This window comes from Macaca thibetana, chromosome 1, assembly GCF_024542745.1.
Source record: "Macaca thibetana thibetana isolate TM-01 chromosome 1, ASM2454274v1, whole genome shotgun sequence".
Classification (NCBI taxonomy): Eukaryota; Metazoa; Chordata; class Mammalia; order Primates; family Cercopithecidae; genus Macaca; species Macaca thibetana.
Genome location: NC_065578.1, coordinates 123,239,650 through 123,252,661, shown reverse-complemented (window position 1 = coordinate 123,252,661; position 13,012 = coordinate 123,239,650). Strand labels below are relative to the sequence as shown.

The 13,012-nt window shown below is 40.8% G+C and overlaps 1 protein-coding gene across 7 annotated transcripts in view; it reads left to right on the top strand.

Moving 5' to 3' along the window:
• The window catches only part of ARNT (aryl hydrocarbon receptor nuclear translocator), a 66,664-nt gene that overhangs the window by 21,540 nt on the left and 32,112 nt on the right, over positions 1–13,012 (top strand). For 3 of the 7 annotated variants that reach the window (XM_050749957.1, XM_050749950.1, XM_050749943.1), the window contains exons 3-5: positions 1,674–1,718; positions 6,461–6,505; positions 10,958–11,002. In XM_050749957.1, coding sequence (XP_050605914.1) covers positions 1,674–1,718; positions 6,461–6,505; positions 10,958–11,002 — 135 coding nt within the window. Of the gene's footprint in view, positions 1–1,639; positions 1,719–6,460; positions 6,506–10,957; positions 11,003–13,012 lie in introns of all 7 variants that reach the window. The other 4 variants (XM_050749965.1, XM_050749964.1, XM_050749961.1 and 1 more) reach the window with 2 other exon arrangements.

Genomic DNA, 13,012 nt, shown 5'->3' with positions numbered 1-13,012 from the left:
AGCCTTGACCTCCCAGGTTCAAGGCCTGCAGCCCCTCCTGCACCCCCCAACCCAAGTAGCTGGGACTACACATGTGCCACCATGCCTGGCTAGTTTTTGTATGTTTTGTAGAGACGGGATTTCACCATGTTGCCCAGGCTGGTCTTGAACTCCTGAGCTCAAGCAGCCTGCTCACCTTGGCCTCCCAAAGTGCTGGGACTACAGGTGTGAGCGACCATGCCCAGCTGAGATTTTTTAAAATAAAGAAATTTAGTTGGGTGCAGTGGCGTGCTTCTATAGTTCCAGCTAGTTGGAAGGCTGAGATGGGAGGATCCCTTGAGCCAAGGAGCTCAAGGCGGCAGTGAGCTATGCCACTGAACTCCAGCCTGAGCAACAGAGTGAGAGCTTGTCTCTTAAAAAGAAAGAAAGAAGGAGAAGAAATAAATAATTTGAGATACTGGGTAGATAGGTAAGATTTTACAGGTGATCAGATTAGGGGATTCAGGAAGGAGGAAGAGGAACAAACACTTTCAGGATTGATGCTGTATGTGTACTTCAAATGCGACCCATGTAGAGGCCCATAATATCAAGGTATCCCACTAGTAGAAGTAAAAAGAGTGATCGCTAGGTTAAGGTGGTAACATGAGCAATATTTTAGTTCAGTAGTGTACAGAGATCAGCCTATTTTATTATTTATAATCCTTCCTAATCTCCTTAAATGAAATTCACTTCTTTCACTGAATGTCTGTAACATGTTGATTGTACCCCTTATGTGACACTTTCCTATTCTCACTTGTTTTATATTTGTATTTCTCTAGGTAAAGAGCCCCTTGAGGGCAAGGTTCTAGTTTTTACCTCACCTAGCACAGTGTCTTGAATGTAGAATATATTTCATGTTTATTAGATCAATGAAGGAAAGAAACATTATCTAACAATCTTCGTAGTTGTTAAGTTACTCTTTTATGTAAGATCACTGCTTTGAAAGATGTTTCAGAAATTCGGTAACATGGCTTAGAGCAGGCTATAGAAATGAAACATGGATCTGAATTATTTATGTTAATTTTTTTCTTACCTTTTCTGAGTGGATTCCTGCTCCCTTTATAGAGGTTGTAGTCTGATGCAAAACTTTGGCAAAAATTGACTGCTACTCTAGGAAAGTGTTAGGGTAGCAGAAGGTACTTTTTTCTATTACCCAGTTTTGTACTTTTTTTTTTTTTTTTGAGACGGAGTCTCGCTGTTGTCACCCGGGCTTGAGTGCAGTGGCGCGATCTTGGCTCACTGAAACCTCCACCTCCCGGGTTCTAGCAATTCTCCTGCCTTAGCCTCCTGAGTAGCTGAGATTATAGGTGCCTGCCACCATGCCCAGCTAATTTTTGCATTTTTAGTAGAGACGGGGTTTCACCATGTTGGCCAGGCTGATCTTGAACTCCTGACCTCAGATGATCCACCAGCCTCAGCCTCCTAAAGTGCTGGGATTACAGGTGTGAGCCACCACGCCCGGCCCCAGTTTTGTTCTTCTTTGCTTAGTTTGGGACTATGAAGAAGAGGTAATGTAGCTTTGTTTGACTTCTGCGCTTCCTCTTTTCATTTTTCCATTTGGGTGGGTGTACACGTAGCTTGTGTTGAGAAATTTTAACTTGTTAATGTTTTGTATTATCAGCAGGCTTAAAGTATTTATTGTTGGCTTTCCTCAGGCTGGATTTTGATGACGATGGAGAAGGGAACAGTAAATTTTTGAGGTAAGAGACTGAAAAACTTTCCTTAGATGTCTGATATTAAAAATTAGTTTATGATCTTTATACTTCTGACTTGTAAATTTTTGTCCTTAGGTCTAAGAAGAGTACTTCATCACAAAACTATAAATATTCCTATATCTCAGAAAATTTTTAAGCATTCTGTTAATATATCTAGAGAAAGGATCTCAGTGAGAGAAAGGATCTCAGTGAGGATAGGACAGCATTTACAAACCCTCTGTATCAGTTCTGTATTACTTCATAGCTTAAAAAGAACAATAGTTTGTTATTTCTCAATTCTGTGGATTGACTGCACGTTTATTCTGCTTATCTCACCTAGACTCATAAGACTGCATTCTCAGCTGGTCTGCTGAGAACTGGACTCAGCTGGGATGGCTGGGTATTTCTGTCTATGTGGTTTTTTTATCCTCAAGGAGGCCAGACTGAATTTTTTCATGTGGTGATAGCTACAATCTACAGCACAAATCCCAGTGTGCAAGTGCTTATCAAACCTCTGCTTATATGACATTTGCTTATGTCCCATTGGCCAAAGCAAGTCATATGTTCCAGTTGTGAGTGTATGAGGGTTACACAAGGGAGTACATACTGAGAGGTGTAATTCATTGGTTGAGGTATCATTAATCTATGACTCTGTCATACCCTCTGACACCTGTTGACTCCTCTTATAGGTAGCAGGAATTGGAATTTGTATTTTTTTTTTTTTTTTGAGATGGAGTCTTGCTCTGTCACTGGGAGTGTAGTGGCACGATCTCGGCTCACTGCAACCTCCCCCTCCCAGGTTCTAGCGATTCTCCTGCCTCAGCCTCCCGAGTGGCTGGGACTACAGGTGTGTGCTACCACACCGAGCTAATTTTTGTATTTTTAGTAGACACAGGGTTTCACCATGTTGCTCAGGATGGTCTCGATCTCTTGACCTTGTGATCCGCCCTCCTTGGCCTCCCAAAGTGCTGGGATTACAGGCATGAGGAATTTGTATTTTTGAGTAATTAATGTTCTGTAGTTTTTAAAATGGACTATTTGTTTGTTTTTTTTGAGACAGTCTTCCTCTGTCGCCCAGGCTGGAGTGCAGTGGTGCAATCTTGACTACTACAACTTCTGCCTTCCAGGTTCAAGTGATTCTCATGCCTCAGGCTCCTGAGTAGCTGCGACTACCACACCTGGCTAATTTTTGTATTTTTAGTAGAGACGAGGTTTCACCATGTTAGCCAGGCTGGTCCAGAACTCTTGGCCTTAAATGGTCCATGCGCCTCAGCTTCCCAAAGTGCTGGGATTATAGGCGTAAGCCCCCATGCCTGGCCTATTTTCTTCTTCTTATTTTTTTGAGACAGGGTCTTACTCTGTCATCCAGACTGGAGTGCAGTGGCATAGTCTTGGCTCACTACAGCCTTGACCTCCAGGGCTCAAGCAGTCCTCCCACCTCAGTCTCCTAAGTAGCTGGGTCTACAGATGTGAGCCATAATACCTGGCTAATTTTAAAATTATGTTGCCTAGGCTGGTCTTAAACTCCTATGCTGAAGCGATCCTCCCACCTTGGCCTCCCAAAGTGTTGGGATTACAGGCATGAGCCACTGTATCCGGCCTGCAAATGGACTTTTTAATGTATTGATGAAGGAGTTCTTTCAGAAAAGGGGGATATTCTTGCTGAAGACCGATTGTTTGTCTTGTTTTCAAGTAAGGAAAACAGTAAGACTCAAAGAAAGGAAGAATATTACCCCGGTAGCCTGTACATTGCTGAGTAACAGACATTTGATAAAGGAGCCCAATTCAAAAAAAATGATTTGATTGTGTGGGTGCCCAGATTTAATATCATTTATTTATTTTCCTTCCTTCTTTCTTTTTTTTTTTTTTGATTTTTGCTCCTGTTGCCCAGGCTGGAATACAATGGCATGATCTCAGCTCACCACAACCTCTGCCTCCCGGGTTCAAGCGATTCTCCTGCCTCAGCCTCCCGAGTAGCTGGGATTACAGGCATGCACCACCACGCCCGGCTAATTTTGTATTTTTAGTAGAGACGGGGTTTCTCCATGTTGGTCAGACTGGTCTTGAACTCCCGACCTAAGGTGATCTGCACACCTCGGCCTCCCAAAGTGCTGGGATTATAGGCATGAGCCACTGCACCTTAAACTTATTTGTTTGTTTTATTAACTAAGTTTTTTCTTTAATTGGGAAAGTAATATAAGTGTATTTTATTATAGAAATTTCAGGCTAGGCATGGTGGCTCACACCTGTAATCCCAGCACTTTAGGAGGCTGAGGTGGGTGGATCGCTTAAGCTCAGGAATTCAGGACCAGTCTGGGCAACATGGCAAAACTCCACCTGTAAAAAAAAAAAATTACAAAAATTAGCTGGATGTGCTGCTGTGTGCCTGTCGTCCCAGCTACTCGGAAAGCTGAGGTGGGAGGGTGGTTTGAGTTCTGGAAGCAGAGTTTGCAGTGAGCCGAGGTTGTGCCACTGCTTTCTAACCTGGGTGACCTTGCTTCAGAAAAGAATAAAAAAACAAAAACAAAATTTCAAATAGTACAGAGTTATATACAGTGAAAGCACATCTTCTTTTCACTTTGGACCTTCAGAACTCTTTTTTTTTTTTCTTTTGAGATGGAGTCTCGCTCTTGTTGCCCAGGTTGGAGTGCAATGGCATGATCTCTGCTCATTGCAACCTCCGCCTCCCGAGTTCAGGCTATTCTCCTGCCTCAGCCTCCTGAGTAGCTGGGATTACAGGCGCCTGCCACCACGCCTGGCTAATTTTTGTACTTTTAGTAGAGACAAGGTTTTGCCATGTTGGCCAGGCTGGTCTCAAACTCCTGATTCACCTGGCTCGGCCTCCCAAAGTGCTGGGGTTACAGGTGTGAGCCCCTGCGCCTGGCCTAGACCTTCAAAACTCTTCAGACAACTGCAGTTTCCAGTTTGTTGAGTATCCTTCCAGAAATATTTAGTGTATACACAATTATATATAGATGTGTATATGTGAACATACACACACTCATCTCAGTTTTTGTTTTTACACAAAGGATGTCCATACTGTAAATTGCTTGCCATTGTTTAGTTTTATAATGCTTCATACAGTTAATAGCATCTATCTTCTTTTTTTATAGTAACATTTAAAGTTAAGGCTCATATTTCTGGCTACTGACTAGATGAACCTTGCCAAATACTCTTGAAAACAAAACCGTGACTTGGCCATCACAAAGAAATAGTTGCAAGTGGAAGTATAATTCTCTAAGAGGTCTCTTGAGACTTAATGAGTCTCAATAAATGTGAAGAAGGGAAGAGATTTCAATTTCTGGAGAAGACAGACTTTTTCAAACAACTTTATTGAGAATTCCTCCTATTTTAATCCTGAATTATAATGATATATGCTATTAGTGGAACTTCACTGTGTTTATGAAAGATATGAGGGTAACCACTAGTCTTTTTTTATACCTGTGAATTAGCTCTAACCATGAGTCATTGCTTCCACAAAATCCAGTAGTCACAACTACATGCAGATCCAAAGAGAAGTTCATTTATCCTTTTCCTAGTCATAAAAAAAGACTATCATAGTTTATCTTACCAAGTCGGGTTGTTGTGCCTGAGAAAAGCACCACCAAATTCACTTTCCCCCTTCTCTTTTTTTTTTTTTTTTTTTTTGAGATGGAGTCTTGCTCTGTCACCAGGAGTGCAGTGGCATGATCTCAGCTCACTGCAACCTCCGCCTTCAGGTGATTCTCCTGCCTCAGCCTCCCGAGTAGCTGGGATTACAGGCGCGTGCCACCACGCCCAGCTAAGTTTTGTATTTTTAGTAGAGATGGGGTTTCACCATGTTGGCCAGGATGGTCTAGATCTCTTGACCTGGTGATCTGCCCAGCCTTGGCCTCCCAAAGTGCTGGGATTACAGGCATGAACCACTGTTCCCAGCCTCCCCCTTCTTTTTTCTGGGTATATATATACAAAATAATTGAAGGCAGAGTCTTAAAGAGATATTTGCACACTCATGTTTATTGGCCCATTTTGTGCAATAGATAAGAGGTCGAAGTAACCCAGATGTCCACTGACAGATGAATGGATACAGAAAATGTAGTATGTACCCACAAGGGAATATTATTCAGCCTTAAAAAGAAAGCCTGTCATATGCTGCAAGATGAATCTTAAGGACATTATACTGAAAGAATAAGCCAGTAACAAAAAGACAAATGCTGTATGATTCCACTTACATGAGGTATCTACAAAGTAGTCAAATTCATAGACACAGAAAGTAAAACGGTGGTTGCTAGGGGTTGGGGTGAAGGAGAAATGAGAAAATGGTGTTTAATGAATATAGAGTTTCAGTTTTGCACGATGAAAAACTTCTAGATATCTGTTGCACAACAATGTGAATATGGTTAACACTAAACTGTACACTTAAAAATGGTATGTGGTAAGTTTTATGTGTTTTTTGCCATAATTAAAAAAAAATCCAAAGCTATCCCTTACTTTAGAATTGTGCTGACAGACCAGTCAGCTGTGTTGTCATTAGATCATCATCTTTTTTTGGTGTGTCTGGTAAGGGTAATGGAAATACCAGAAACCTGACAAATAATAGTTGTGGGTCTTTTAAGTTCTGTGGGGTGCTGCTATTTCTATCACTTTGTGATGCTTTTCCATTAGCTTTTTTTCTATTGAATAGTTTCACCCCTTTCTAGTTTTCATTTCAGAGTGAAATAGATATAACAAGTGCAATGCTTTGAAACAATCCTTTTTTTCTCCTTCAGGTGTGATGATGATCAGATGTCTAACGATAAGGAACGGTTTGCCAGGTAATATAGTAGTAGGTAATATATCATATAATATGATCCATGTTGTAGAACCAGACAATCCTAGCATATTAACTTTTAATTTTTTCTGGATGAGACTGAATTTCTTTGTCCAATCTCTTTCCTGTTTGGAAGTATGGGAAACTTAGTATTGTAACTATCATTTATGTTCAGGTGACATGGCTTCAGACTGGCAGTATATTTTATACAATGTTTTTCTGTGTATGTGATAACTAAAGCAATGTGCTTGCAAGGTTTCCATAGGAACACAAATTATGGATTTTGTGTTTGCATTTATTATTAAATAGATTTACAAAAATAGGAATACAGATAATGGTTCTGTTATTTTATTTAATTAATTTATTTATTTTGAGGCAGAGTCTTGCTCTGTTGCCCATGCTGGAGTGCAATGGCGCCATCTCGGCTCACTGCAACCTTCACCTCCCGGGTTCAAGCGATTCTCCTGCCTCAGCCTCCTGAGTAGTTGGGATTACAGGTGCCTGCCACCACGCCCAGCTAATTTTTGTATTTTTAGTAGAGATGGGGTTTCAACATGTTGGTCAGGGTGGTCTTGAACTCCTGACCTTGTGATCTGCCCGCCTCAGCCTTCCAAAGTGCTGGGATTACAGGTGTGAGCCACCGCGCCCAGCCTATTTTATTTTTTTGAGATAGAGTCTCACTCCGTCGCCCATGCTGGAGTACAGTGGTATAATCTCAGCTTACTATAACCTCTGTCTCCTGGGTTCAAGTTGTTCTACCACCTCAACCTCCCGAGTAGCTGGGAATACGGGCATGTGCCACCATGCCTGGCTAATTGCTAATTTTTGTAATAATTTTTTTTTTAGCAGAGATGGGGTTTCACCATGTAGGCCAGGCTGGTCTCGAACTCCTCACTTCAAGTGATTCACCCATCTCAACCTCCCGAAGTGCTGGGATTATAGGTATTAGCCACTGTGCCCAGCCTATTATTTTATTTTAATATGTGTATATTTTTAGAGACATTTAATATATGTATATTTTTAGAGACATTTTAGAGACATTGTTTTCACTGTGTTTCCCAGGCAGGAGTACAGTGGCATGATCATAGCTCACTGCAGCCTCAAACTCTGGGGTTTCAGTGATCCTTCTACCTCAGCTTCCCAAATATTGGGATTATATGCATAGCCACCATGCCTGGTTGGTCCTGTTCTTTTAAAAATGACAGTAAGAGGCCAGGAGTGGTGGCTCACGCCTGTAATTCCAGCACTTTGGGAGGCAGAGGCGGGTGGATCACTTGAGGTCAGGAGTTCAAAACCAGCCTGGCCAACATGGTAAAACCCCATCTCTACTAAAAATATAAAATATATAAAAATATAAAAATTAGCCAGGCATCGTGGTGGGTACTCTTAATCCCAGCTACTCTGGAGGCTGAGGCATGAGAATTCCGTGAGCCTGGGAGGCGGAGGTTGCAGTGAGCAGAGATGGCACCATTGCACTCCAGCCTGGGTGACAGAGCAAGACTTTGTCTCAGAAAAAAAAAAAAAAAAAACGACAGTAAGGAAACAGTTTTTGTGGCAAGTAAAGTTTTGAGTGAAAAAACTTAAATTTGTTTAAATTGCCTATCAAGATGATGAAATATACTGTTTTTTATTAAATTCTTCTTAACTTAAATTTGTTTAAATTGCCTATCAAGATGATGAAATATACTCTGTTTTTTATTAAATTCTTCTTAACTCAAATGTCAATTTTCTTTTTAGAAAGTTTTTATTAAATATTAGGCAATAGGCCGGGCGCGGTGGCTCAAGCCTGTAATCCCAGCACTTTGGGAGGCCGAGACGGGCGGATCACAAGGTCAGGAGATCGAGACCATCCTGGCTAACACGGCGAAACCCCGTCTCTACTAAAAACACAAAAAATTAGCCGGGCGAGGTGGTGGCGCCTGTGGTCCCAGCTACTCGGGAGGCTGAGGCAGGAGAATGGCGGGAACCCGGGAGGCGGAGCTTGCAGTGAGCTGAGATCTGGCCACTGCACTCCAGCCTGGGCGACAGAGCGAGACTCCGTCTCAAAAAAAAAAAAAAAAAAAAAAAAATATTAGGCAATAAATTATTTCTTTTTTATAAATTAAGTTTGCAGCTACCTCAGAAAAATGAATAATCTGTTATTTCAAAATCCAGTGATTAACTGAGCACTTAGCATTTAGTATTTATTCATTGCTGATGCTCCTGGTCTCGGGAACATACTTTGAGAACCATTGATGTAGAGACATAAGAAATATCAGGGGAAGTAGTTAAAAACTATTCTGAAGTGGTGAGATGCAATCTCAGGCTTTGAATTAGAGGATATTATATAAAATGCATTGTAGGGATATTTCTCTGGTAGCAGTTATAGAATTGATTAAAGGGATGGACTGTTGGACTATAAGGAGATAGATAGGAAGCTGCTGAAATAATAAGACAGCTATAAAATCTTGAGGGCCGGCCGGGCGCGGTGGCTCAAGCCTGTAATCCTAGCACTTTGGGAGGCCGAGACGGGCGGATCACGAGGTCAGATCGAGACCATCCTGGCTAACACGGCGAAACCCCGTCTCTACTAAAAAATACAAAAAAACTAGCCGGGCGAGATGGCGGGCGCCTGTAGTCCCAGCTACTTGGGAGGCTGAGGCAGGAGAATGGCGTAAACCCGGGAGGCGGAGCTTGCAGTGAGCTGAGATCACGCCACTGCACTACTCCAGCCTGGGCAACAGAGCCAGACTCCGTCTCAAAAAAAAAAAAAAAAAAATCTTGAGGGCCTGGGCTAGATTGGCAGTGGCAACAGGAAAGGAGTGAAGTTGAGAGGTTTTTGAAGAATAATTTGTTTATCAAAGTTAATTGAAGTAGACACTTGTCTTTAGAATGTGAACCATCTCTAAAATGAGAAGTTAATCATAGATATTTGGAGGATAGTTTTTCAACCTTCATTAAAAAGTCAGACCATCAATATTATTGGTAGTAAAGGTCCACAGTATCTTGATGAAATTTCAAAAAGCCATGAAAACATGGCGTGAATGATTTTAGTCTTCGTTTGTCCTGCTTAATGTGCATATATTTCATTCAGAAATACTGGGGTGGATAAGGGATTGTGGATCTGTAGTAGTAGGGGCAGTAGAAATAGGAATTTTAGATGCTTAACTTTTTTTCAAACAACAGAATTCATTCATATGATTTGTTAAGGTAGTGCATCTCACATATCCTCCTTGGGAATTCAATAGAGGGTCTTAAAAGCTGAAAATTGCTCAACTTTTTGAAAAAAAAAAGTTTGTAGTTTGTTAAGGAACTATCTAGAAGAAATAACCCAAGGAATGTAAAACTCTAAACTGCTGAATATCACTTATTTCTCCTTCTCTTGTCCTCAGAATATATGCGTAAATTTTTACATTCTTCTTCCTTGTTACTGTGTTATTTTCTGTCTATTGACCATTTTATAAAAACATTCCCATATATTGATAAGGCTATTGTATTCGTCATTTTTAATAGCTAAATAATCTTTTAGCTTGTTAACCTGTCATACTTAGACATTTTATTCGAGGCTTCTTTATCTATATAAATGTATTTAAAATGGAATTGACACATTCCTGATACATTGGCCTGCTAACACCTTGCTATTTCTTCAGTTGCCACCTATCATTACAGTATCTCAGTTTTCTGGAAAAATTTAGTGATGGTTCTTTGTATCCTTCTCCAGTGGAGGGGGAATTGTTACTTTTGATCCATTCCTGTGTGGCTATACTGCAGAGAAATGGCAAAGGGACTGAATCAAAGTTAAGAATTACTTTAGGAACAAATCAGTAATAGAGGACATGCCAGAAACCTAGTTCTTAGAGTTATTTATATAATTTCTCCAGTGAAGTCTGGTTGGTTATTTTGTCATTGTGTGGCACATGCATGTGTTGTTTGTGTGAGAGACAGAGAGATTGTATTTGTGATCACTTGTTTGATACTATCATCTTTAATTTACTCTGTCTTTAATTTTGTCTTTATAGAATAGCACATGTGGCTATCATTTTCTTTCCAGATTGGGAGCAGTGTATGAAAATGGTATTCCTGAATTCCCTTTGTTTGTTCTTGTTCAGACTCTGTATATCTTTGGTTCCTACAGAGATCGATTGGCAAAATGCTTCCTGTGTTTAGATCATGTTAATTTACAATATATATTGGCTTTGCTTTTATGTTGACCTTTATCTTGTAAGTTACTTTTTCTTTATCCTAACAGATGACTTTGTAGAGTTACAGGCAAGGTTCCTGCCTATAATTCATTTCCCTCCTCTCTTCTCTGCATCTGTTTAGTTCTATATACTTTTCTCTCTTCTTTCTCCTTTTCTTTTTTTATCCTCCCTCCATTTCCTTTCCCTTCCTCCTTCCTTTTTTCCCTTCTTCCCTCCCCCCTTCCTTCCTTCTTTTTTATTTTAATTTTAGCTTAGTTCATTAATTCTATTTTTAGGTCGGATGATGAGCAGAGCTCTGCGGATAAAGAGAGACTTGCCAGGTAGGAGAACAGTGTCTTTTAGCATGATGAAGCAGATGCTGCTGCTTTTTCTATCCTTTTTCTTACTCTATCTTTTCTTCCCCTTTCTCTTTGTATTTTTCCTTATCTGTGGCAAGAGAGGACAATATTTTTTAGAAGTTTGAGTGTAACAGGAACTTTGGCTTTCCCCATCAGAAAGTGGGTGAGTTGAGGGAACTTTGCTTAGGGATTTAAGAAATTGCTATTAAGTTTTTTTCTTTTTTTCTTTATGTCAGTACTAAGTTTCACGGAACAAAAAGCTCTTAGAAGTAATGCAGCTGTGCCAGTTGGTGCTTTAACAGGGAAATACTCTTTTTATCAGAAAACCACAAATATATCTGTATTTGTGATTAGCTCCCAGTATTTAGGCCTCAGCATTTACTCCACACCTCTAGGAAACTCACACCTATTTTCTTATGAAGACTCACAGCCTAGATTATTCTCACAACAGAACTAGTGTTGCTTTGGTGATCTAATCCTTTCTTGTGGTAGTTTTCTAGAAAAGTTTTAGTTTCCTTGATGTGGCTATTTAAAAGACCAGGTTTCTGTACTTACGTGTCAGAAATCTGTCAGATACTAGGAAGATGAGTGCTTTATGTTTGAGAGTAGAATTTTATGTCTTAGGCAAAGTGTAACTAAATATGGGCCTATGTGTTGAGACCCTTTTTGCCATTTAGAAAGGAGACTCTGGAATTCTCTTTGGAGACTGTTGTTTGTAATGCAGAAATACTGCAGAAGAAATATGCATAGACTTTTCTGTTTTCTAGTATCCGTGATTTGGGGGCGACTTAGGAAATAGATCATTGATGCTGATACCTATTTTTACTATTTTCCCCCTTTTTTCTACTATTTCCTCTTTAATCTGGGCCACAAACTCATTTTGCTGCCAGTTTAACTCGAGCTTCTTACTAACCCTTTCACTATTCAGAAAATGGATTTGGCATGATGTGGTGGAGAAAACATCGTATTGGGAAGAGAGTAGCCTAGGGCAAGTCACTTACGTACTTGACCTCCCTTTGTTCTTCTCAGAAAAAAGAGATTTATGTTAGATTTTTAATTTTTTCTTTTTTTTTTTTGACAAATAATTTTTGTTCAAGTAGAATTCTTAGGTGGTAACAGAAATAAATAAAAGAGATAAAGCAAGCCGGGCACAGTGGCTCATGCTTGTAACCCTAGCACTTTGGGAGGCTGAGGCGGGCAGATCACGAGGTCAAGAGATCGAGACCATCCTGGCCAACTTGGGGAGACTCCATCTCTACTAAAAATTAAAAAAAAAAAAAATAGCTGGGCGTGGTGGCGTGCACCTTTAGTTGCAGCTACTCTGGAGGCTGAGATAGGAGAATTGCTTGAACTCAGGAGGTGGAGGTTGCAGTGAGCCGAGATCCCGCCACTGTACTTCAACCTGGGTGACAGAGCGAGATTCCATCTCAAAAAAAAGAGAGAGCGGCCGGGCGCGGTGGCTCACGCCTGTAATCCCAGCACTTTAGGAGGCCGAGGCGGGCGGATCACAAGGTCAGGAGATCGAGACCACGGTGAAACCCCGTCTCTACTAAAAATACAAAAAATTAGCCGGGCGCGGTTGTGGGCGCCTGTAGTCCCAGCTACTCAGGAGGCTGAGGCAGGAGAATGGCGTGAACCCGGGAGGCGGAGCTTGCAGTGAGCCGAGATCGCGCCACTGCACTCCAGCCTGGGCGACAGAGCGAGATTCCGTCTCAAAAAAAAAAAAAAAAAAAAGAGAGAGAGAGAAAATATTTCTAGCAAATATTTGAGTAGAAGCAGAAATGCAGCATGTTGCTTGGTTATCTCCTTGAGGCATCCTGATGGAGGACACTGAGAAATTTAATGGGCTTTAAAAAATTCCTGTTGGAAAACTACTGGATTATTCCTGTTAACAGTGATATCTTTCTGTCTTAATTTTGAGGAAGTCAGTGTTGGAGCTGTGGTCTGTTTACCTGGGTGAGATTCAAATTGTCTCTTGCCAGACCTTTAATC